Source organism: Rhodnius prolixus, unplaced genomic scaffold (genome assembly GCF_049639745.1).
Source record: "Rhodnius prolixus isolate KJV_2025 unplaced genomic scaffold, Rpr scaffold_14, whole genome shotgun sequence".
Taxonomy (NCBI): Eukaryota; Metazoa; Arthropoda; class Insecta; order Hemiptera; family Reduviidae; genus Rhodnius; species Rhodnius prolixus.
Window position 1 is genome coordinate 2,447,061 of NW_027411594.1, and position 25,965 is coordinate 2,473,025.

Below are 25,965 nucleotides of genomic sequence, written 5' to 3' on the forward strand. Positions count from 1 at the left end.
AAGAGGCCTTCCTCTCTTTGAACCTTAGCATTTATCACCGAGGTTTTCTTCCATCTTGGTGGTGTCGTGTTTTAGGGAATCACACTATTAGAATAAAGAACACTGATTTTAGTGGGGATACACGGAAGCCATGACGTCAGCTCTCCTCATCAGTACCTATTAAGTGTAGTAAACGTATTAATATTCACTGACGTCATTAATGACGCCAAATTTCTCTTAAATCAAATTGAAATATGATAGCAAAGTCATGTTAGTTCGCAATTATTTATTCTTTCAATTTAACTGATAAATTTTGCGTAGTTTTTTTTTGGAATTATTTAAAGTAAATAATACATAATTTAACAGTTTTTTTAAATTATTTAGGCAATATTTATTTATAAACTAAATTTACAATTAACATGTAATTGTTACATTAACATTGTACTTAGTTAATTCATCGTATATGTTTAGCTAACATCTTTCTTCTTCTTAGGTTTCAGCCAAATATAGACGGCTATAATCGCTATGCCCGCATATGTTGCCAAGGCCGACTGGAACAGGAAATAGTGTTTATGTAAGGCGACAAGTTGCATTTTTTTTCCCTACTAGAGTCAGGTGAATTACTGCAGCATCCTTCGTAATGAAACAACTAACCCAGATAGCCTAGAGTGGTTTGAGCCCGGGCAATTAGGGGAATAACCTCTTACTGGAATCAACTCATCCCAATTGGTGTCGGCCACCATAATTATTTAAAAGATAGAATCCTGGTAACCGACTAGTTCCTCTAGGACAGCGTTTCCCAACCTGTGGTACGCGTACCACTGGTAGTACGCGAGTTGCTGGTTGGTGGTACGCGAAAAATAATCAATATTGGCGGACATAAAAACTCGAAAACACAAATGATAATTGGATTTCAAACTCCTTCTATAAAGAAAATTTAGGAAAAGCTACAACATTATCAATAAAAGATAAAGAAAATTTAATAGAATTATCATGTGACAGAACTTAAATGATAACTATGTAAAAATCTGCTTAAAGAGACTGATTGTAATGAGTAAGCTCTATCCAAGTAACATTAAATTTTATTGGTACTTACAGGTAGTTGAATGCTTAAAAAAAATTAATGTAGAAGATTTGGGCACAAATATAATAAACCTAAAGAAGAACTTTGTAAATTAATTATTAATCTTGAATAGAAAAATATGTACGCAATTTTTAATTATTTAAAAAAAGTTTTAAAACTAAGATCTTACATTTTACAAAGTTTATAAAGTGAACATTAACTTGAACTCCTTTGTAACAGATACATTGCATCTCTATAAAAGTAAAGATAATAATACAATAGTAGAATAACACACTCAGAATAACAAATTTCACGAAATAATTCATTTTTACGAAGTGGTACAATTTAGCATGATGTACTCTACCAAGTGGAACGCGAACCAAAAAAGGTTGGGAAACGCTGCTCTAGGAGATCGCCAAGAAGAGAGAGAGAGAAGCCGGCAGACTGGGTTGATCTTCCTCTTAAGACTTAACAACATATTCACTGGAAGAGACTACGAGGGTCGTTTGAAAAGTCCGTGCAAAGTCAGAGAGATAGCACTACTGGCGCGTATCGAGGTTATGTTTAGTAAGTAGCATCTCTTGGAAGAACACACACCAAGTTTCAGCCAGATCGGTCTATTTCTTTGTGTTTGGCATTCGTTTGAATCGAGGAAGTCGAGTGATTTTCAAAAAATGGACGAAAAAGAATTCCGTGTGTTGATTAAAATACTTTATGAAAGGCAAAACGCCTCAGGAGACTAAAGAGAAGCTTGATAAACATTATGGTGACTCTGCACCTTCGATTAGAACAGTTTATAAGTGGTTTCAAAATTTTCGGAGTGGCCATATGGGCACAAGTGACGCTGAACTTTCTGGACGCCCTGTTGAGGTTACACTCCAGAAATCATTGATAAAATCCATGATATGGTGATGGATGACAGAAGAGTGAAGGTGCGTGAGATTGCTAGTGCTGTGGGCATCTCGAATGAACGGGTACATAATATTTTGCATCAACATTTGGACATGACAAAGCTATCCGCAAGATGGGTGCCGCGATTGCTCACGCTTGACCAAAAACGAAATCGTGTGAAGTGTTGCAAGGACGGTTTGCAGCTGTTCCAGAAGAATCCGCAGGACTTTAAGCGTCGTTTCGTCACTGTGCATGAAACATGGATACATCACTACACTCCTGAGACCAAAGAACAATCTAAACAATGGGTTACCAAGGGGGAATCTGCGCCAAAAAAGGCGAAGACCGTTCCTTCGGCCGGAAAGATTATGGCGACTGTCTTTTGGGATTCGCAAGGAATAATCCTCATCGACTATCTGGAAAAGGGTAAAACTATTACAGGTGCATATTATTCATCGTTATTGGACCGTTTGAAAACCGAGCTGCAAGAAAAACGCCCACGATTGGCCCACAAAAAAGTCCTTTTCCATCACGAGAACGCACCAGCTCACACCTCAGCAGTTGTGATCGCAAAATTAATGGAAATAGGGTTCCAACTCGTTTCACATCCCCCCTATTCTCCAGACTTGGCTCTCTCGGACTACTATTTGTTCCCCAATATGAAGAAATGGCTGGCGGAAAAAAGATTTTATTCAAACGAGGAGGTGATTGCAGAAAGGAATGGCTATTTTTCAGACTTGGACAAATCCTATTATTCGGAAGGGATCAACAAACTAGAGCAGCGTTGGACGAAGTGTATAAGCCTAAAAGGAGACTATGTTGAAAAATAAAAAAGGTTTACCCCAAAAAATTAAGTAGTTTTTGTTTTTGCACGGACTTTTCAATCGACCCTCGTACTTCCTCCAAGAATACACATCGGAGGCTCCGTTTCTGGCGCAATCACTGGTGTGCTTCCAATGAAGCTGCTCCAGTACTCTATCCAAAATCATTGACTAAAACAAGAGAAAACCGTATTTGTATTACATTCTTTTATAACTACATTTGATACATAAAAATGCATCTTTTGTTAGTTCAATTATTTTGAGGGACGCGAAGCCCACTAATTATAAAATAAAATTTTTGGAACATTCGAAATTTAGCGGTTTGAAATATGGGGAAAAAAATTCAAATTTAAGAAGATTAATGTGGTCCCTTAGAGATAGGTCTTACTTGATTAAGTTTTACCTTTTATTTTAATATGGTATTAAACTCACATTTGCTCTACCTCTTATGGTAGTTGAATTAAAATGTTTAGCGAGTCCTTTCAAACTTGAATCATCGTCGGCTTTTTTGGTCATAATTTTGCTAAAAAGGAAATGTACCCAATAATTGTAGTACTTGCAGAATGCAGAAAACTGGTCCAAATAGTTGGATTGAATCCAGCTGGACTAATGAAACTCAAAACAATTATAACATCAATCAGATGATTAGCAGAATGTTTAATGAAATGAGATTACTTTATAATTTCGGTAAAATTCTTAGTTTCGAAACTTGAAAGTCGTAAAAGTGTTCTCGCAAGATTTTTATTTTTTTAATAAGAAAATTAAACTCAAGGAAAATATATAATTTTTCTTGACTATCTATTTATATTATTTTTTTTCACCAAGAACACGCAATCATCGAGACTAATACCGCCAAATATACTCGTATATTATCTAGGCTAACAATTTTTCAAGATTACATAAATATAATAGTGTAAAGAATCAAAATAATTACATAGTAAAGAATTTTTAACAAGTTTAAGTAAGTGTATCGCTGTAATGCATGCTAGATATAGAAAAGGACAGTGAGTTTATGTAATTCTCCTTGCCTCTCTCACGCACAGTCGGTCTCGTTCAAAAAGAAAAAAAGTTACAACCGAGAGAAGGGGTATTCCCAAAGAATAGAGAGAAATCTCGTCTCCCCACTCCTTTACATTTTAGGCCGCCAATGTTAACTCTCTACCAGGTACACGACGATACAATCTTGCCTCTGTGTGTGAACGTACGAGTTGTAAAGTCAATCTGTTGTATGAACAACTCATTGACTGTTTTTTTTGTCCCCAGTGCGCTATAAAACAGTTTCAAGTCCATTTTTAGTTCGCCGTGAGTATCTCGTGTAGATTCGATCAGATTTTAGGAAATTTATAATTGCAAATTTCATCTGACTTTCCTAAGATTGCTGCTTTACTGAAAACTTGGATCTGTAAGTTATTTATTCTTTATAATATATTTTAACCAATTTTTTGTTAATTAAATTTCAAAAATCGAAGTTTTTTTGAGATCGAATCCCAAATTTTCTTATTTACTTATCACTTATGTTTTGAGATTCTCCGAGTCCCAAAAAATGGATATTTCAAATTGATCTGAAAGTGTGGGTGTTTTGTGTGTATGTACTCCTAGAATAATTAGTTGTGATGTCATTTCCGGGTCTGACAAAACTAAACTAAACGGAAGTGCATCTTTACAAAAAAAAATCCTTAATTTTCTTTGTTTATTTTTTTTTTTTTCTAAAAATACTCTATAAAAATGTCAGAAATCTGAAAAAGAAAACGTTCGATGAAGTTTCCCTTGAGATTGATGGATTTTCCGTGAAAACGATCAATACACAGACCAGTAAAGATCAGGTTATTTTCTTTAAAAAAATCTGTGGTTTTTCATGTTTTGAAGTAATTTAGTTCGTATCTTTGGGTATTACTGGATCGTGGGCTGACCTTTACCCCCCACATAAAGGACCAGAGTAAATAAAGTGTAAGGCAGCCATTCGAGTTCTATTCCCGCTGTTCTGCAGGGACTCTAAACTGTCTCTAAGAGAATAAACTCCTGTTGTACAAGGTAGTGGCTAGGCCTATGCTGCTTTATGCTTGTCCCTTCTAGAGTCTGATATGTCGATCCAATATCGCCTCGCTGCAGATCATACAAAATAAATTCCTCAAGGCTTGTGACAACTTCCCCCCCGCTACAGACCGTATTATAGACTTACACTCTAACACCAACATGGACTATGCAGAACACTACAACAAGTACCTCGCTACTGGTTTCTTCAGTAAGTGTGAATCAAGTCCTATGCAGGCAAATAGGGAACTATAGTTTGGACACGGTGCGCAGGCACACAGGAGAGTTAAGGACTCCCTGAAGTAGAACTTTCCTTAGAGGCTGAGGGTTTTTCATTGTTTTTTCCCTCATTTTTATACTTAAATACTATATTCTGTAACAATTTATGTATTTAGCTGGAGGTTTTAGTATTTATACTGGAACTCCGATGTACATATGTATATACTTTCAGCTATTAAATAAAATGTTTCTTTCTTTCTAATTTAGTTCAAATATTCGTTTTTGCAAATTTTCTTTTTAATTTAGTGAACCTCAAAACCTATTTGTGTGTGTGTGTTTAGATGGTAACTTCCTCTTTTTGAAAACTTGACTTCCTCAAATAAACCAAGAGGGAAAGTGTAAATAAGCAGTTCCTAATCTTTTTTTAGACCTTTACAAAGAATAAGCTGTCATGCTATTGGTTTTTTTCGTCTCTTTTTCTCTTTTATGCAAAATTACCTCGCAACAACCTGTTACACACAAATTGTCAACAATTGTCTTCTTCTTCTTGATCTTTGTTCCCTCTCCCCCGCCGAACACCTTCAGCTGGACAAAAGATAGAAACCGTTATCTCTTCTCTTTGCTCAACTTTCACTTCGTAGATCTTTCTTTAAAGGTAGTTTTGTCAAAGATATTTGCATTGTTAAAGATATTATTACCTGATTTTTATCAGTTTATTTATTTACTTTCACTTTCAGGAATACATAGAAATCAAGATCTTGCTAAATTTAGGCTGGTTAAATCTATAGCCGAGCGGTTAGTGGCCTTGGATTTTATTTTATGGTTAATATAAGGAATTAATGGTAAAATATGTTTGCTGGTCGCCTCTGTTCAGGACAACTAATTAGGTAGTTGGACATAAAGCCTGACTAAAAAAAATAGGCATTACATTACTTAACTTTACTTACATAAGTATTTAGAAAAAAAATCTATTTCCATCACTTTCTCTAATTATTACAATTCTCGAGTTAAAGTAATGTTATGCCTATTTTTTTTTAGGCCGGCTTTACTACCAACTACCTAATTTGGTGTTATGGACAGAGGCGAATAACAAACATTTACTGTATAGTTCTCCTATTTAAAAACATTAAATAAATAAAATCCAAGGTCCTAGACAGGGGGAATCGAACCCGCTAAACCAACAATACATCTTACCTTTGCGGGTTTTGGCTATAACCGTTCGGCTAATGGGGCGCCTTATAACATTAAAACCATTAAATAAAATCCAAGGTCTAGAGTCTAGACCAGTGATGGGCAAAGTACGGCCCGCGGGCCAACTCCGGCCCGCGAAAGTATTTAATCCGGCCCGCCGAGGGTCCATCGACATGGATAGTATATGGCCCGCTATAATTACGTTTTGACGGTCGAGAAGTATAAAGTAGATTCTACTTAGTAGAATAATAGATGCATAACCTATATGTGAAGCTAAACTAGCCGCGTAGTTACACAAGTGTGTAATGCTGTAATGTTTTTATAATATTATGATTAAAAGCTTTAACGCAAAATGCATTTTTTCTATAATTCTGGCCCTCCTCTAGAATTTCTTAAACTTTGTGGCCCCCCATTAAAAAAGTTTGCCCACCACTGGTCTAGACTATAAATCGAACCCACTAAACCAACAATACATCTCAGCATTGCGGGTCTAGCCTATATCATCCAAGGTTACCAGTTATATCATTTCAACTTGCAGTCCTCTGCAAAGCTATGGCCACACCTAAAAGATGTATTTTAACAATTTGAACACTCATTTCTCTCTGCTATTTTTAGAGCACTTCCATCTCAGATTCTGCTTCTTCTCTATGATCATTGTGTCTTAATGCGCCACGTCTTAATGGCTTTTAAACAAATAAAATAAAGAATGTGCAATAAAGTAAATTCAATATATTTCTGTGAAAGTTTTACAGAAATATCTCTGTTTAACAAAGACTATACTGTTCGTGTTAGGACAATGGAGATCTGAAGCTGCGGTAAGTGCCAGTAGATTTCACAAACGCTCGGTACACCGCAAAATGTACTGTAAATTGCAAGATGTATGTGATTTCTTTTAATGTAATAATTGTATTTATTTTATGAAGAATAAATAATAATAAACAAGTGAAATCCTAAAAGAAATCTTTAAAGTTATTGAATAACAAGAATAAGAATATTGCATCAAAGAACTTGTTTGTAAAGCAGGTTATTACAATCGGAATAACATTGAACTCGTAAATCAATGGAGCGGTGAATGGACTTGAGATATTAACATAGTGTTAAACCATCAACTTTCACAGAGTATTTGATTGCATTTTTTTGTTTTTAATTACAACATGTAATTAATAATTAATGTCTTAAAAATTGTATTTAAAATGAAATAATAAGGCTGTGTCCAAAAATGTTTCGAAATATCTGGGTACATTGCTTATTTGACCTTTTCTGATCTCATTTATGAAGTATCTGATCCTCATCAGAGCATGAGATGTCGAAACTTTAGGTAGTTTAAATAAATAAAACCTCTTTTTCATGATCCACGTAAAAAACAAAAAAATTTAAAAGAATTCACTGATGATTTTTAACTGAAATACGTGCTTAAAAGTGAGTAGTAAGTAAAAAGGTAAAGCAATGCTTATTTCTTTTCAGGCGAGCTTTACGTCAAACTACCTAATTAGGTGTCGTGAACAAAGGCGTCTAACAAAAAGTACTTAACTATAAATCTATCATAGTTAAACATTAATCCAAATACAAGGCTTAGACAGGGAATCGATCCCAGTATTACATCTTAACTTTACAATCCGCATTTAATTAATTTCCACATAGTTAATAAACGCAGGAAAGCACCATGATATTCTGTTAGATTACTAATAAGCTTCCATTAATAGAAAGAGGGTGTATAAGCCTAGGCTTAGTGTTTTGGGAGTGTCAAAGTAATAGTTAGAAGATTTAGGATGGCAGACTTCTTACTGTGGGTAATCAGGATGAGGGTGATACTTATAGGATGTGCGGGCAGGAATGTGGCTTGGTGTGGAGGAGTAAAAGCCACTTTAAGGTCAGCTCCTACGCCTTTATTAGCCATCCCGTTTCGAGCTCCTCTTTCTATTTTTCTTTTATTTGAAATCTTGTTAGGTTGGGATTACTTTTAAATTTTTTCCAGATTCTCCTGGAAACTGTTCCCACGAGTCCCTTTAATTCGCTACACTACTGTTTCTATTCAGGTAGAGGATGGTAAAGTTCGAACCCGGGATCTCCGAGTTGGATTCTAGTAAACGCTTACTACTGTGTGCTAATTCTAAATGGTCCTGAATGTATGCTGTGAATGATCGGGGATAAGTAAAGTTATGTTGCTGGGTTTTAGGCTGTGATAATCCTTGAGGAAGTAGATAAACCGTATTTTCCCCACCTTGGGAGGGAAATTGTTTACACTTCTAACAATCTATTAATAGCGACATAAGTTTATATTAAGGAAGATCATAAACTTAGTAACATGTTTTCAATCTCTAGTTACGCAATAAATGGTAGATATAAAATATAGAAAATAGTGAATAACATAGTAAAAGTGACGAAATATTTTGGAATACTAGTGGAAGATCTGTTGCATAACAGTTGCCTCGTAATACCTTACACACTACTTACTGACAAACAAACTAGTGACTTGAAATCTTCTCTCGGCTAACCGTGCGCGCGTTTTAGAATCCCTCGTGCTTCTAACCGACTATTTCATCATGAACATGTTTTCTATCAATGAACTGATAACATTTTTATCACAAGAGATATTTGATTTTTCATTAATAAAACAAGAGCTGTTAATGTTACGTCAATCAAAGAAAAAAGTACAATAGCTTGATTGTTTCGATTTAGCACGTCATTTTTAGTGACATTCTCCACGTTAATTAACAAACGTCAAGTGAAAACGCTCTGATAATAATGATACAGTTTCGTTCATGTTGAAACATGCATTTTTTCGCTAGAAGGATTATCGTCACGGATTCCATGCATACTATGACCCCCAAATAAATCCTATTTGAACAGGTGCTTCATGTTGTTATTTGGCTCTTTAACAAAGCAGCAAATTTGATACTTGTTCAGTAATTATTCTATTCAGCCTCGTCTTATTCAAGTAATTCCGCGTTTGATCAAATCGTTACTTGGTAAAAAACGACTACACCAAGTAGGATGTGTGACCATCTACAGTGCTGAAATCTATCTATCTATCTTGTAGCTAGCTGCATGCTCTTTATTGCTTCGTCATTGTTTTCTAACTGCAGAAATTATCATTTACAGATTTTCATTTTCATCCAAGACAGAGATCTAATTTAGAACATGGTGCACACCTCATCATTTTTCTGAGTAATTCATTGGAGTAAATTGAAGCCTTTTCTCATCCAAAAAAAACTGCATACAAAGAAAGTCTGGTTATTTCTCTATTTATGTGTAAAGAGGCTTTGTCCGCGGAACTAACAGATTTTTACAGCTTACAAACGCCTACATTCTGTGTAGTTACTTTAGGGAGCCACAATCAGCCTTTGGGGGATACTAACTTATAGCCCTTTCTTTCTAATCTAGGCCTACATTCATTAAATTTCAATACCATAGTATTTTCATTTAATTATCTTGGTAAAATTATTTATATTATATTTTTTTTTGTGTATGCAACAGTAAGCACTATAAGAGATATCCATATTTTAGGAATATCGCTGGGCGAATCGCCTAAAGTTACGGTTTTTCTGCAAATAATGGCCCGGTGGTTCCTAATGTACCCAAGACCAATCCTTACTCTCTTATTTTATAGCAAAGAACTGGTTGAAATTCTATATTGAAGGATTTCTGTACTTCAGTTATTTTTAGTTATCATTTTTTGTTTATTTTTCTATACTAATTTGAGGTTATTTTTAATATTGTCAACCTTGAATAAATTCATTTACAATTCAAGGAAATATTTTTGATATCATTACGTATTCCAAGTTTTTTCGCTAATGAGTTTTGTTATAACTAATACATAAAAATTCTTTTGTGTTATTTTGGTAATTGTCTAATTAGTTAACCAATAACGATGGGTAGTGTGCATGGATATTGTGTTATTTCCTTCAACGTTAATTAAACGTAAAGAATTTTTTTAACGTTAAATCTCTTAATGATCATTGCACGTTTCAAACAAACCAAATCCGGCTGTCACTTCCTGTAATTATCCATTTTCATATCACACATACCAGGATATCTTGCGTCTATTAAGTTCATAAAAAAATTTAAGCATCTCCACCAATCATTATAATCGAATTTCTCTTTTGTTTTTATTTTATCTGTTAGGGTGTTCACAGCATAAGACTACCGTAACTTCGGGAGGCGATTCTGGACATCATTTGCAACAAAAAATTCTATATAAACTATGGCTGGATTCGGCTCCGTTTTATAGATATTTTTTTGAATTTGAATTTGAAAATGTTTATTTACAATTTAAAATTTTTTATACAAATATATATAAAAGGAGGTTTCAGGCTGCATGCCTATATCCTCTCCACAACATATCAACATTTACATTGGGTACAAGTCCAACTTAATGCTAAGGCAAAAAATTTAAAAAAAACCTTACTACATAAGATTAATTAAAGCAAGATATGCTTTAGCCTTTTGTGTTTGTATTTTCTATAATTAAGAGAACTTAAGTTATAGTCCATAATACTTTTTATATGCGGGTAGGGACTATGTGTACAGGAAGTTACAAAGTTTTCCGTAGCGTTGCAGATAAATGTGGACACGCTGGCAACATCAAGTGCTGCATGCATGTAATCTATGGGTGTCCACCGGGGATATGACCCAACTAACCTTAAGCATTTGTTTTGGACTCTTTGTAACTTCCCGTAATTGGTGCAACAAGTATTGGACCACACAGGGGCTGCATATAGTAGTACGGAGCGGATATAGAGATAGTAGATAAGTTTTTTATTAAGAAAATCTAAGTTAGAGTTGCGGTTCAAAAGAGGAAAGAGACTGCACATAATTCATTTTCAAGGTATTTTGGAAAAAAATTAGAAACTTGCTATTCCTTATGTTTAGGCTACAAAGTGAAATACTTAATATTATTATTTTGGAATACAAATTAGCTTATTTAAAAGGAAATTTAACCTTCTTTCTAATGAGCTTATTAAAATTGCTGTAGCTTTAATAGTTTGAGAAATATTGGCAACGTTTTGCTAAAAAGTAGTAACACCTTGAAAAAACATAAAATTAAAAATATCTATAAAATGGAGCCGAATCGTGCCATATGGAATTTTTTGTTGCAAATGATGCCCAGAATCGCCTCCCGAAGTTACCGTAGTCTTATGCTGAACATCCTGTATATGTACGCTGAAAACTTAACGTTTTGTTTTTTTTTTTAAAGAAAAGTTGCTTTTGACGTTTCTTACAAGTGGATCATTTTTCTTTTATTTTTTTTTCCACAAAAAGTTTTACTGGTGGGTCACATTACTTCGATTTTTTGTTTACATCTCAGGGTATAGAAAATAAGAAAATTATACCGTTGGGATAATCCAGTACACCTTAATTAGATAATTACAAATTTAGTATCAACAAATCTTTATTTATAACTTTAAAAAAAAAAATCATAAAATGTTAGCAGAAAAGCAAAAATCATGTAAAATAAAATGGAAACCCCTATTTAATTAAAAAAATTTAATAATTTTAATGACTTCCTTGATGCTGTATCATTTGTCTCTGTAAACTTTTAGATTTTTGGTTGATTTTTGGTTGATTCTTTTTAAAGAAAACATGATTCTGAACATGATTTCGTTGGTTAATCCTCTTTGAGGATAAACTAAGAACTAATTTCATTTCGGGAAATACTTTTCCACATTAATTGGGCCAAAAAGCTGATCGTAAAGTGAGACCAAACATTCTTTACAGAAGAAAACTTGGTAGGAAGTGATGCCCATCATTTAGCAATCATGATGTAGTGATTTTCATCAGTTTTTTTCCAAGTTATCTCCTAAAAGAATAACTACCGATCGTCATATTAAAGAATTGTTTAGTGTGGGTCACTAAAATCTTCCCAGTGGGTCACTAGGTTGCCGAACATTGCTCTAAAAGAGCTATTTCTGTGATTTAAAAAAAAAAAATTCAGAATTTGAAGACAATTATAAGTTAAAAAAATTTAGAATTGTAATGAGAAAAACCAGCGTGAGTTCACAGGGTAATTTCTTTTAATAAATTATTTTGGCAGGAAATTTTGCTAGTAAAATTCATTTTTGTGATTAAACAAGGTGAACAACTTCGTAACGCTGTATTGAAGCGTGTAAAAAATAATAATTTTTTTTTTATTTTATCCGCCGCAGCATCCCTGACCGAATTCGGACTTTTCCCCATCATCAGAGATAAATTAATCAATTTTAGGAACAGAGATTGAATCAGCTAATTTAGTGAAGATAGATGGAAATCCCAAACCGGCCCCGGAGATAAAACAAACACGTATGCTACGACGGCTTAAAACAAAGATATTATCTAGCATTGCAGATTTAAGCGCATATTCAATAATTAATTTTCTCTAGAATATTATTATTATTAAATAATATTTCTAATTATAGTAACAAACTATTAACTTGGAATCATTAATTTGTAAATTGACCTCCATCAAATAGGTCATATGGTACGTACTTGGGAGTCTGCAAAATTCTATTAATGGTTGAATATAGGTAAAGATCAGTAGAGATTGAAAAACAACTTTAATTACGCATGAGAAACATCATTTTTTAGGCCCTATTCACTCCCAAACCTGTCCCACTAAGTCCTTGTTTTGTATCCTAAATTGATTCATGTAAACCCCCCTCTGTGAACATTTAAAAATTGAAATTTTGCTCTCATACAATGTACTGTTCATTATTTTTGGTGACTGAATCATAGCTTCAATAGGATGAAAAAAATTAATGCCAGTTTCAGTCATTATAAACTTTATTATCCTGAGCTTTCGACCTAGGGACTAGGTCCATCTTCAGGGCTAATTTACAATCTGCTGTTTTACATCATTAGACAGCCCATGAATAGACAAGACAGAAGACACACCAACTTTTTAATGATGTAAAACAGTATATTGTAAATTAACCCTGAAGATGAGCTTAGTTTCTAGGTCGAAAGCTCGGCATAGTAAAGTTTATAATGACTGAAACTGGCATTAATTTTGCATCCCATTCAAGTACTTTACTCAGTTATAAGCTATAGTTTTTTTTTTTTTTTGTGTGTGTGTTCGTATCCATTAGTTGGGAAGATAATGAGAGTTGTAAATTTTTACAGTTTACGACATAGAGAGAGATAGGAACATTTAAAGGTAGCTGATGTTGCACAACTGTTCGGATTTAGCAAACATACAGACAAACCTTCTCTCGCTCACATAATAAGCGCTAAGTATCTAGCCACAACCAAACGACACTTCAGCAACAAACCTATTCTAGAGGAACGCTCTATTCAACGTCACCGATTAATTACCCTGAGTAATTACTGACGTCATCTGCCTGCTTCTATTCATTCTTTACCTCACTCCTGATATCCTCCTGCCTATAGCTCATTGCTGTAACATTTTAATAAATCATCTCTCCTATTTTGCCAACAAAATATTTAGACTTGCTAGCTAGTCCAATTATGGGTACAACTATCAGAACCAAATTCCAGTTTGCTGCCCCCAAATATATATACGATTACTGTCACGATATTACTCCAAAGTAACATAGAACTTGGACAGCTATAAAATGTGGAAAACGGTGAAAGCCAGATTCTCCAGGGAGCTCTTCACCACTGCTAGACAGTCAGCATAGAAGAACCGGTCCAGAGGAATTACCTGGCTAATTGCCCCTGAGACCAACGGAAGTCCTTTCAGTTTCTCCCCTTCTTACTCTGCCTTTTGCCTATTTCCTCTTTCATCAAATTTCACCTTCTTAAATCGTTCTCCAGTTAACCACCACTGGGAATAACAAGTCTCTTTCATTTCTACCTTTTAATGAAATTAAAAAAAAAGATTTTGAATGGCGTGGAAACTGTTTTGGTAAATAGACAATGAGAGGAGGAAAATTATAATGAATTGAAGGTGTAAGTGGTTTATTTCTCTTAATGGTCCATTGTGTTTATAATCCCATTTTCTGACTTTTCTTTTAAAACTTGCCGGGTATTTTAAATTTAATGAATTAGACGCCAAGGTAGCCGAGCGGTTATTGGCTAGACCGACGAAGGAGTCAAATAAATGTACTTATTTATAAATCTATCAAAGTTAAACATTAATCCAAATACAAGGCTTAGACAGGGAATCGATCCCAGTATTACATCTTATCTTCGCAATCCTCGCCTAAAATTTAATTAATTTCCACATACGTTGATAAACGCAGGAAAGCACCATGATATTCTGTTAGATTACTAATAAGCTTCCAATAATAGAAAGAGGCGACACCTGTAAAGCTAATATGTATTGTGGTATTGGGTTCGATTCCCGGTGTCTATGGCCCTGGATTTTATTTAATGGTTAATAGGATATTTTTGTTAGTCGCCTCAGTCCCTAACGATACCTAATTTGGTAGTTGGACGTAAAGCCCGCCTGGAAAAAATTTGTCATTTCTTTACATTAATTTAACAAAATTTTGAAATTAATAAAACAAGATAATGGTATCAATCCTACACTCTTTTTCCACAGTTATCCTTAAACCTACAGGACCTTTTTGTAAAATCCGTTAAAGAAGGTTCATAACAAATTATTCTGGAAGAATTACATCCACTTCGAAAAGATCCTCATCCCGCATTGCTCAAATCTCGAACATTCCCTAAGGTATTGTGCCAAAAAGCCGTGTGGACTCTTGGACCTGTTGATGCTGCCCTGTCGAATTATCTTCTAGCGGTGAAAACAAGTGACCGGATACACTGTTGCATGATCGATAAAATCAACACCACTAGGTTCCATATATCAGTACTACTTTTTTGTTTAGTAATCCCAAAGGAATACTTAGTCCTCAACTTTCTGCGTAAATCTTTTCAACTTGCCGCAAGACCCAGTTCGTATTCATTACCGGTTCTTCCTGCTCTGTGATTCTGGCAACGCAAAAGCTGTTACATACGAATAACACCAGGCCCTGCGCCTACAAAGTTTGGGAAATACCCAACTTTCGCAAACTGCACTTCTTTTTTGGTGTCCAGAAAACTAACTATTCCAGGGCTTTCAATACAGCTTGGACTGTCTAAGAAATTTCTTACTATACTTTGTATTTCTTTAAATAGTTCCTTTGAACTTCTTGGACATTTTATCAGATACTCCAGCGATAGGAAGATCTCTAAATCCCTGCCTCTTATAATCGTGTGGACGCACATGTACGACATGTTCCTTCCTATTTTGATCCATCCATAAAACAGATTCCTAAACCTGTTAAGATCTCAAGTTTCTATTCACTTAGATAACCAAATGTTATCCTATAATTCCGGTGATAGTTTGATGACTGTTGAAGAGGTTCTTGACAGGTTCTTGATGAGTAGCGAGAAGACTTGAAGACTTTGACAAGTCTTGAAGGGGATAAAAAATGTTTCTCATCATTAAAGTAGATTTTTTTAATTAATGAAGCAACCATCAACATTTCCTCAACAATTCTTTCCGTTAATACAGCAGCAAGAAACCGATACGCTGTCTTAAAGTAAACAATAATTTTTTCATCTTGCTGAATGACAATTTGTCCATGAAAAATCCTTGATTTACACAGAAATTAATTCTAAAATAATAAGAGTATTTTTGTTTTGTACTTCAATTGCACGAGATAAAAATAATTATTGAAAATTACTGTGGTACAATTACATAAAACATCCTGGTTTAGGCTCGAAACACACATGGCAGGCTACATGTACGTAGTTTAACTAGCATGAGGCGAAACTAAAAAGTATTATTTAGTTATTACAACTATAATTTTAAAAAATTACTTAGAAAAATCCTACCGTTTAGCTTGATAATTACGGTTATTTCAAGATCCATTTTTTTTGTATATTGTTTTACTCTGTTTTTGTAATTGCGATTCTTCTTCCTTAGATTTTGTTGTTTGTTTGCAAATTAGAGCAACGAAATAACAAGTCTGATGAAATGGAATAAGCTTAAGCTTCGTTAATCATAAGCTTTGTTGGGCAAAAAAATGGGCGTCCTGGATTGCACGATACAGTGGGTAGAAGAGACGGCCCAGAAAGGCTCTATTGGTTAGGAACCATTTTGTGAGTTAGATATCAGTTACTGGGTGATGAGTAAGTTGTCAGAATGTTGGATAAACAGTGACTAGCGAAAAAATGCGTCAATTCTAACTCAACAAGTTGTTGCAGCCCAAATACTCTCTCAACAAAAGAAAAAAACCTAGTCTAGGACAGAAATTCAGTTCTATAACTAAAACAGCTCGCCGGCGATCTTAACACATCTACAGAGAGTTCTTTAAGGGGGATTAGCCAATGAAGAAGCTGCCACGATTGAAAGCTCTGAACACAATGTTGTCATTGTTGTCATCAGTGTTCTAATAATGCAATCCATAACATTACCAAAGAAATACCATATGTACATTCGAAAATCAAATAAAGAACCCATTCGACAAACAAACTTAAGGAACGAGATTAACTGCATTGACTGCTCAACCATTGGATTAACTTCAAAACAGAGAAAAGAATGAAGCAATATAAGAGAAATATGGGTAACAGAAATGAAAATATACTGCCATAGCTTAGTACGCCGAATCCTATGTTGAACATCGATAATCCTAGGACAGAGGTCGGCAACCTATTTTAAGTAGAGAGCCATTTCTCCTTAAATAATTTTAATAAATCTTACCAAGAGCCGCAAAGATGATAGTGTAAACAAACTCTGTAGATCATTTGTATTCACAAATTATTATTTTATGATATTCAATAACATTTAAATGTTTTAAAACTGTCCGGTAGGACAGTTGTATAAGGGTTGATCGTCAAAAATTGCACGAAAAAGCGTAACGTTGAAAAGTACCCAACTTTGACTATTTTATATATTTATTTTCACATATTGCAAAGTAAATAAATAATAACTAAACCTGTGTTTGAATGAAAATGGCGGCAGTCCTATATAATTACGTACCTTATTTTAATATAATTCTATTCAATTTCAAACCTATCACATTTAAAATTCTTTTTGAAAAAATATCTTTACTTTAATAAATGAAATTTTCATTTGTTTCAATAAAATTGAAATATACAATTTATTTTGGATAGGCTGAAGGGCCACAAAATTTGGATAAAAGAGCAGCATGCGAGGGGTTGCCGACCCCCTGTCCTAGGATAAAGAAAAAATAATAAAAACATTAAAATTATATTAGTTATGACAAAATAAGTATTCAAAGATCAAATTTAAATTAATACAGCATAAACCAAATGAATCACGTAATCAAAGTAATTAAGAAGGCAGTGGTAACCTCCAATATGTTCCCTAGATTTGTAACCACAACAGAGTATAACCTCTACATGGAATTATACGTAGTACACTTCCGTATCACACGTAAACCACAAATAGGGCACTCAGACAACAAAAACCTTTGGCACATTGAGGAAAGGTGAGCTAATAAGATCCTAAAGCATCTAACAAGCCTGATCTCTGTACCTGAAAACCTAAGAAAATTATCTGGAATCAAAATAGACGAATCTATCGGCAACCAGTTCCCGGGAAACTTAGAGAATAATGGAAACCAAATGTCAATGATGTCGTAATGGAAAACTTATACGAGTAAGTCAACCTTTTTTCCTCTAACTAATGTATTTCGGGTATCTTATCTTAAAACGATATCATGTAACGACTTGACTTGATTTCTTTATTTTCATCATTACTTTTGTTGCATGCTAGAGTAGATGTTAAGGATGTACAATGCAAGACAAATTTGGCCTTACTATCTGCACAATTCCCTTTAATCATTCACAAGAAAAAAGGTTTACAGCCGCCTAAATTTGTTTTTATTGTGTAAAAAAAAAAAAATGATAAACAAAAATTAACGAACAGGAAATCAATTCAGTCGGAAAAAGCTTATTAGGAAATTCTTTCAGTGGAAATGCAAAATTTCCCAATGATCCACCCCAATGATTTTTAATTTTTTATTATTATCAGTTCAGTGAGTTTTGAATTACACATGATTTCAAATGTTTTTTAAACATTTTCAATTAATTGGATTAGTTTTCTCTTGATTTCACTTACAGAATTGAAACAATGTTAATGAATAACAATGGGAATAATAAAAATTTTTTAGGGAGGGTCTTTTAGGGTGGAGGCTATTTTGTAATTTGTAGTTGTCGTGTCTCAAAAATAAAAAAAACAAAGGAACAAAACAAAAAATCGATAAAAATTTCCTAATCGAATGACATTAATGAAAATCGATTCACGAGTTTAGGCAATACTTTGTTTGACCCTGTATAGACTTTAGAAACGTCTGACACAGCACACAGGTATTCCTCTCAAATAGTTACAAATCTAGACTAACAGATACATTCCAGCTCAAAGATAGGACAGGAGCTGCGTTATATTTAGTTTTCACTGTGGCGTACAATAGTTGACCAAGCTCCTCGGAATTTAAAAAAAAATAAAATATCTACCAAAATTAAAAAATTAATAACAGAGTATTTTATTATTATTAAAATAAAGGAAAAAAAGATTGTTTAAGTAAATACAAAAAAGAAAAAGGGAAATTAATTTAAACACACAAAAAACTCGTATCTTGAGTGCTACGTTTTAAAAAAAGAAAAAATCCTGGCCACCACCACCTTCCCCCACCCCATTTCACAGGAAATTACTGAAAACTGCTTAAAACCTCCGCTGCCATTAACTAAATGGGTGTCAAGAGACTTTGCGCTCAACTCTTGGTCCAACCACTTCCTGTAGAAGCCTCTAATAAAGCCACCACTTCGGGAGATTATAATTATTTTTTGTTAAAGTAACATTTAATATTACTAAAAAGGTAGTCCTTATAATGATAAAAAAAATAAATAAAAAATTATCCACCCATGAGGAACGAAAAAGAATCAAAAATTAAGGAAAATAGGAGGACGACCGAACGAAAAGATTACCAATTAATTATAAATGCTAAAACTTAACATTTTCCGGAACCTGAATCTTAAGAAACCAAAATTAAGTAATTTTTATTGAAATTATTCCTCCAAATAACACGTAATAACTGAAAGAGTAAGTGATTCCGTAAGAAAAAGGTTAAAATAGTAAGTTTTTTTACACTGAAAATTCGTGGTTTAAATTTAAGTAAGAAACAAGTGTTAAATTTGTTTTTACGGCCGTTCAATAATGTGGCAATTATTCAACCAAACGTTTAGACGAGTTATTTATTTATTTAAATGATTTAAGGCGCGTCAGAAAGAACCACGAATTGATGGAATTGTTTGGAGAACCAAACATAGTCGCCCAAATAAAGAAGGGGAGATTTGAGATGGTTGGGACACATGGAGAGGATGCCTGCGGGAAGGGTGCCCCGAAAACTGTTTAAAGGAAACCCAGGAGGTAGAAGAATTCGAGGGCGCCCTCGACTTAGATGGCTGGATGATGTGGAAGAAGACCATCGTCGGGCTGGAGTAAGAAGATGGCGCCTTTTAAGGCCGCAGACCGGAGCGGATGGGGGCAGCTTGTTGAGGAGGTCTAGGTCCTACTTTAAGGACTGTTGCACCAGATAGTAGGTAAGTAAGGTGCGTCAACATTTCAAGTTATTGGCGCCCGGAGCTTTTATTCAGTGCATGGCCGCCCTCCGGACAATATCCTCTCGTCACAGACATCATCTCCGGACAGTGAGCTGTAAGAAGCTTCTAAGGAAGAGAAAATCAGCAGCTGGATTCGAACCTGAGACTTCCGCGTGGGAATCCAATAGACAAGTTATTGTTATGAACAATCTTTATTTCTTTTTAGGTACTTGTTAATTTTTGACAGAGTGGTACCTGTTTTCCGTAACACTTTGCCATGACAGCTCCTGGTATGTTGTTTGTTAAAGTTGGGAGTACCTGGGTATTTTAATCGGAAATGTTCTTGACAAATCTTTGTTGGTGGTACACAGTCGACTCTTGCAATTATAATCGTTTTACTGTTCATTATTTTTGGTGACTAATTCATAATTTCAATAGGATGGAATAAAAATAACTGCCAATTTCAGTCTATGATATATTTTTATTATGCCGAGCTTTCGACCTAGGGACTAGGTCATCTGCAGGGCTGTAGAACATATTTACAGTGTGCTAACAATAATTATATTGAAATGAATATGTATAATGTAACGTAGTAATTTACAAAATTATTTACCTAATAGACAATGTAGATATTTTACATTATTAAAGGTTAGTCCAAGCACACAATGTAAACATGTTTCACAGCCCCTGAAGATGACCTAGTCTCCAGGACGAAGGCTCGGCATAATAAAAATATGTCATAGACTGAAAATGGCAATAATTTTTTCATCCCATAATCGTTTTGCAATCTCTTGGGTCCGTAAAAGTGGTTTTTATAGAATCGTGTGTTCGTGGCTCAGTTCGTTCTGTCCATTTGTCTATCTTTACGTAAGCACCGTTTTGAATCACAGAAATTTCATTTTTGATATTTCGTTTTTTGCGCCAATGGAGATGATGCCACAACAAATGGAAACCCAATAGTTGCACACATCAATTTATTTATCTCTCTAACTGCATTACAAGTGTATTACAAGCTTCCCATTGGCTAGTTAGAGTTGACCGGCTGAAATATCCGCAAAAGGCCAAAATCCGTGCGGAAGCGGCTGGTCTTTTTCCTGTTACGGAGAATGAATTACCAAGGAGTGCCTTAAAGCGGAATTTCTGTCTAAATTATGTCCCAGAATTTAATTTAATACCAAGGTCAAGCTAAGCTATAAATGTACCTATTTTTTAAATAGATTACGTAACATAAATTTAACATTAACAAAATAAGTAAATCAAATTAAGAAAAGGCTTGGTCTTAAAATAAAAATAAAATAAGGAAATACGAGTATGTTAAGTTTTTTAAGATGGTGGCCGAAATTGAAAGTAAGATAGTGACCTCGAATGATGACAGACTTAGAAGCAGTACATTTACTTTTAGTTCCCCCTTCTCCAGCTGCGCTTATATTCATCGTTTACAATAACGATGGCTATGACGTAATAAAGGATAAAATACAATTGAATATTAGACGCTTCCTTACGGCTTTTAATTACCTGCAAGTCACAAAAACCCATGTCTTGCCTAAATAAGAACGATATATACAGATAGATATACAGTACGTGTATGTATAAACTTTTCTAATTGTTGGTCTGACGTAATCAAAACATAGACAACCTTAGCACGAAGTATGAATTAATGATATTTATTCAGTAAATTATTTAAGACAAATTTGAAGGGAATTTTGGGCCTAAAACTGGTTTATTTGGTTCCAATCGCTGATGGAAAGTAGCTGAACTTACTTCAAAGAGAATACTGGCTACTTTTAGAGTTTTTGGGCGATGATCTGAGTGTGATTAGTGTACGCGGATGATCTAGCTTTGGAGTTTTACCTGTAGATGTACTAAGATCCAAGTTGCTGCATTATTCACTCATCTTTGCGGCCTCCTTCAAGTAAACTGTGCGAGTGGTAATAGCTTTACATTGTGATTTCCTGGATGCTAGGCTGGGATAACCACAGAGACATCAAAATCCTTGAAGAAATAACCTATCTATATTGTTCTATGAGATATCTATGAGGTGTGGCTATTAAATAACGAGACTGATGCTGTAAAACATTTTATTTTAAATTTATACATATTTAGTTATTTAGTCACTTCCAATATACAGTGACGAAACAGTGCTAGAAGTCTTTTTCTGTGAGCTCCTGCATGACGCGTGCCGCTTTTTCTTTCACAGCTTCAACGGACCGTGAAATCATGTTCCTTTTAATGCAGATTTGACTTTGGGGAACAGATAAAAGTCACATGGGGCCCAGGTCAGGAGAATAAGGCGGATGACCTAAAACTAGGATGTCGTACTTGGCTAGAAACATCGTCTTGACAGACAATATAGTGTGAGCCGGCGTCTTGTTGGAGAACCCCGTGACACTTGTTCTTCCACAAATCGGGTCGTTTTTTCCTTGCTCTTTCACGGAGTTGAGCAAGCACCTCACGGTAGTAATGTTGATTAATTCTAATCGATATTTTCATCCGTTTTGGACTGGGAAGGGCAACTCGGATGGTCATCATCTCCCCGATGTCTTCTTGGCCATCTTGGAAACGCTTGAACCTCTCAAAAACTGGCGCAAGTGATTAACATTCATCGCCATAAACTTCTTTTAATAAAAGATAAGTTTCAGTAGCGGTTTCACCAAGTTTTGATGTGAAATTTCACGACAATTCGTTGCTCTACTACACGTGTAGTATCATGTTTTCGGCAAAACGAAACTAACACCTCTTACCCAAACGACGGTTCCGGTCAGACAGATTTCTCTCACGTATACGTGAGACGCTGCAATTGAAAGAGAAGGCTCTGACAGGACCTGTACACTGCACAGCTGACAGGTCGTTAAGATTTGGCGCATGCATAGTTCTTCTATAGCTTGCATCAGTCTCGTTATTTAATAGCCACACCTCGTATGCATGCTGAATCCTAAATTTAAAGTTTTGAAGGGTAAATTTCACATAAAACCTTAGAATATTTCTTATTTCTTATTTTGATGGTAGATTTGTGCATAGCCTCAAATAGCATTGGTAATGGAAAATATCCCGAAGAGCCCGTAGAGTGAACGCAAGTATTTATTCAGATATCCGTCCAGGACGAAAATGCGTGGTCGGTGAAAACCCAATCTGGCAAATTGGACTCAATCACAACGTTTTCCTCTCTCTCTACTCGATCACAGAGGGAAATTAATGAAAAGATGACATTTTACCCATTTTTCCCCCCAGATCGTTCCACTTCATCCCAGAAAGTGATGGTACACTCATATAGTTAGCTGAGTACGTTCCATTGGACCAATAAAAAGAGACGCTTCATAATTGCTGTCGAGAATAAATGGACAGTTTTTATTTTTCTTATTTTATTTTTTTTTTGCTATTTATTTGGTCTTTTATTGAATCACCAATCAAATTTCCTCTATTCAATTGATTCTCTATTTTTTTGCACTATCTCTATCTCTCTCGCAGCATCCTAACTCAATATTAGTTCATCATCGCCCATACACACCAATTCAAACATAATTGACTTGTACCTCAGCTTCTGCCCAAACGGACATTCAATAGCGGACTTCACAAATACGTATTCGTTACTTGTTTTTAGTTTTACTTGTGTTTTGTACACATGCTTCCTGGTTAGCCTTTGTATTTCGTCTATATCATACAGCAAAGACTATATCATACAGTATACGTACGTAATTGATCCCTGTTATACCTGTTTTAAAGAACCAAAGGCAAACCTCAATAATTATTTTCGTTGGTTCTCAGATTAACAGGAAATTGTATTTTCAATTTTATTCACTCAAATTTCCAAAAAGAAAATAAAAATATATCTATTAAGAACACTCTCACGACCCTTATTAACAAAATATAGCTTTTTATCAATAAAAGACGATAAAAAGTAAAATGAAAGCGAATCCATATTAAAATTTAGCTTTCTTTTAATGAGAGTAGCGGTGAACTTGTGACGTTTCTTGTGACTGTTTTGTTTCTAAATAAAAAATTAAAATAGTATCTAACTGGTTTGAAGCTAAAATAAGATGGTAACACTAAGATGAGAGAGTCTGAACGCTATACTTTTAGCCTCATTAAGAAAATGAGAACCGGTTTATATATTATGACGTGAGGCTGCGCTAGTGTTAGTTGCACTCTCTCTTTCAGTGTTACTATTCTTATCTATTGTTATGCTGGGGGCTTCCGGTCAGTTCTGACATGAATATTATTATAAAAAATATTTCTGAATAACATTTTGTAGGGCTTTTTTTATTTAATTTCAAACTGACTGCAACCTGTCAATAAATATGAGAACTAGTAAATGTTATGTAAATATAGAGAGCACATTTTCATTTTTTATTTATACATTTGTAGCATATTTATACAATTTAATCTGAAATGTTTTCAGACAGGGCTTTAAGTCTTTCAAATTAGTTGTAGTGGAATCGGAGTATTACTATTTGTAGAAAATAAATAAAAAGAAGCTAGACGTAGGATTGTGACTGACGATCACGCAGCTTAAGGATATATAATCCGATATATATCTTAAATGATGCTTCTGAAACTGCAGCACTCCTTCTAAGAGATACTTAAATCTGGGACAATTCTAGGCAGGATAACTCCTCCATCTCAACCACACTTACATATACAGCCTTTCTCTCTAAGTTAGTCTCAGAACCAGAATTTCAGCATCTCAGCAGATTAGCTTCCTCAAAGAGTAAAAAAAAAAAAAATAGGAGCGTTCGTTATCTAATCCCTGTTAGCATTTGTAATTCCATAGACTTCCGGAAGTCCATCCAATTCTCTTTAGACAACTGTAGCCTCCTTCCCTTCAGTAATTGCAGGAGTTTTCGTGTTCTATATCACACTTTGATCAGGACATCCAATTTTAGTTGATGAAAACTTCTGGGAAATTGCATTCATGTTCCAAGCTTGGTTATACGCCTTTGATGAATCTTACTCCAATTACTGATCAGTAGATAAAAATTTTATTTCACATACAAAATACGAGTACATACATATATACAATGGAGTACCACTTAAGTACTATAACCTCCAGACATACGAGGGTCGTTTGAAAAGTCCGTGCAAAGTCAGAGAGATAGCACCATTGGCGCGTATCGAGGTTATGTTTAGTTAGTAGCAACTCTTGGAAGAACACACACCAAGTTTCAGCCAGATCGGTCTATTTCTTTGTGTTTGGCATTCGTTTGGATCGAGGAAGTCGAGTGATTTTCAAAAAATGGACGAAAAAGAATTTCGTGTGTTGATTAAACACTACTTTATGAAAGGCAAAACGCCTCAGGAGACTAAAGAGAAGCTTGATAAACATTATGGTGACTCTCCACCTTCGATTAGAACAGTTTATAAGTGGTTTCAAAATTTTCGAAATGGCCATATGGGCACCAGTGACGCTGAACGTTCTGGACGCCCTGTTGAGGTTACTACTCCAGAAATCATTGATAAAATCCATGATATGGCGATGGATGACAGAAGAGTGAAGGTGTGTGACATTGCTAGTGCTGTGGGCATCTCGAATGAAAGGGTACTTAATATTTTGCATCAACATTTGGACATGACAAAGCTATCCGCAAGATGGGTGCCGCGATTGCTCACGCTTGACCAAAAACGAAATCGTGTGAAGTGTTGCAAGGACGGTTTGCAGCTGTTCCAGAAGAAACCGCAGGACTTTAAGCATCGTTTCGTCACTGTGGATGAAACATGGATACATCACTACACTCCTGAGACCAAAGAACAATCTAAACAATGGGTTACCAAGGGGGAATCTGCGCCAAAAAAGGCGAAGACCGTTCCTTCGGCCGGAAAGATTATGTCGACTATCTTTTGGGATTCGCAAGGAATAATCCTCATCGACTATCTGGAAAAGGGTAAAACTATTACAGGTGCATATTATTCATCGTTATTGGACCGTTTGAAAACCGAGCTGCAAGAAAAACGCCCACGATTGGCCCACAAAAAAGTCCTATTCCATCACGACAACGCACCAGCTCACACCTCAGCAGTTGTGGTCGCAAAATTAATGGAAATAGGGTTCCAACTCGTTTCACATCCCCCCTATTCTCCAGACTTGGCTCCCTCGGACTACTATTTGTTCCCCAATATGAAGAAATGGCTGGCGGGAAAAAGATTTTATTCAAACGAGGAGGTGATTGCAGAAAGGAATGGCTATTTTTCAGACGGACAAATCCTATTATTCGGAAGGGATCAACAAACTAGAGCAGCGTTGGACGAAGTGTATAAGCCTAAAAGGAGACTATGTTGAAAAAT

General features: G+C 35.0%; 2 protein-coding genes across 2 annotated transcripts in view; one reads left to right on the forward strand and one right to left on the reverse strand.

Annotated features, from left to right (window-relative positions):
• Positions 1–345: 345 nt before the first annotated feature.
• On the reverse strand, positions 346–3,378 carry LOC141451935 (ATP synthase F(0) complex subunit k, mitochondrial-like). Its single transcript, XM_074123766.1, has 2 exons — positions 3,187–3,378; positions 346–530 (listed from the first exon to the last, which is right to left on the reverse strand). The coding sequence occupies exons 1-2, from the start codon at positions 3,268–3,270 to the stop codon at positions 447–449; spliced, it is 168 nt and encodes a 55-aa protein (XP_073979867.1). The 5' UTR covers positions 3,271–3,378; the 3' UTR covers positions 346–446.
• A 500-nt stretch (positions 3,379–3,878) lies between these two features.
• The window catches only part of LOC141451668 (alpha-tocopherol transfer protein), a 68,261-nt gene continuing 46,174 nt past the window's right edge, over positions 3,879–25,965 (forward strand). The window contains exon 1 of the mRNA XM_074123167.1: positions 3,879–4,156. The gene's annotated coding sequence lies outside the window, so the exon portion shown is untranslated. The remainder of the gene's footprint in view (positions 4,157–25,965) is intronic.

Excerpts from the sequence above, each read along its gene's own strand:
- LOC141451935 (XM_074123766.1), bottom strand. The coding sequence starts at position 3,270 with ATGACCAAAAAAGCCGACGATGATTCAAGTTTGAAAGGACTCGCTAAA. Across the intron at positions 531-3,186 it reads CCATAAGAGGTAGAGCAAAT|TCGGCCTTGGCAACATATGC; the intron begins GTGAGTTTAATA and ends TTCCTGTTCCAG.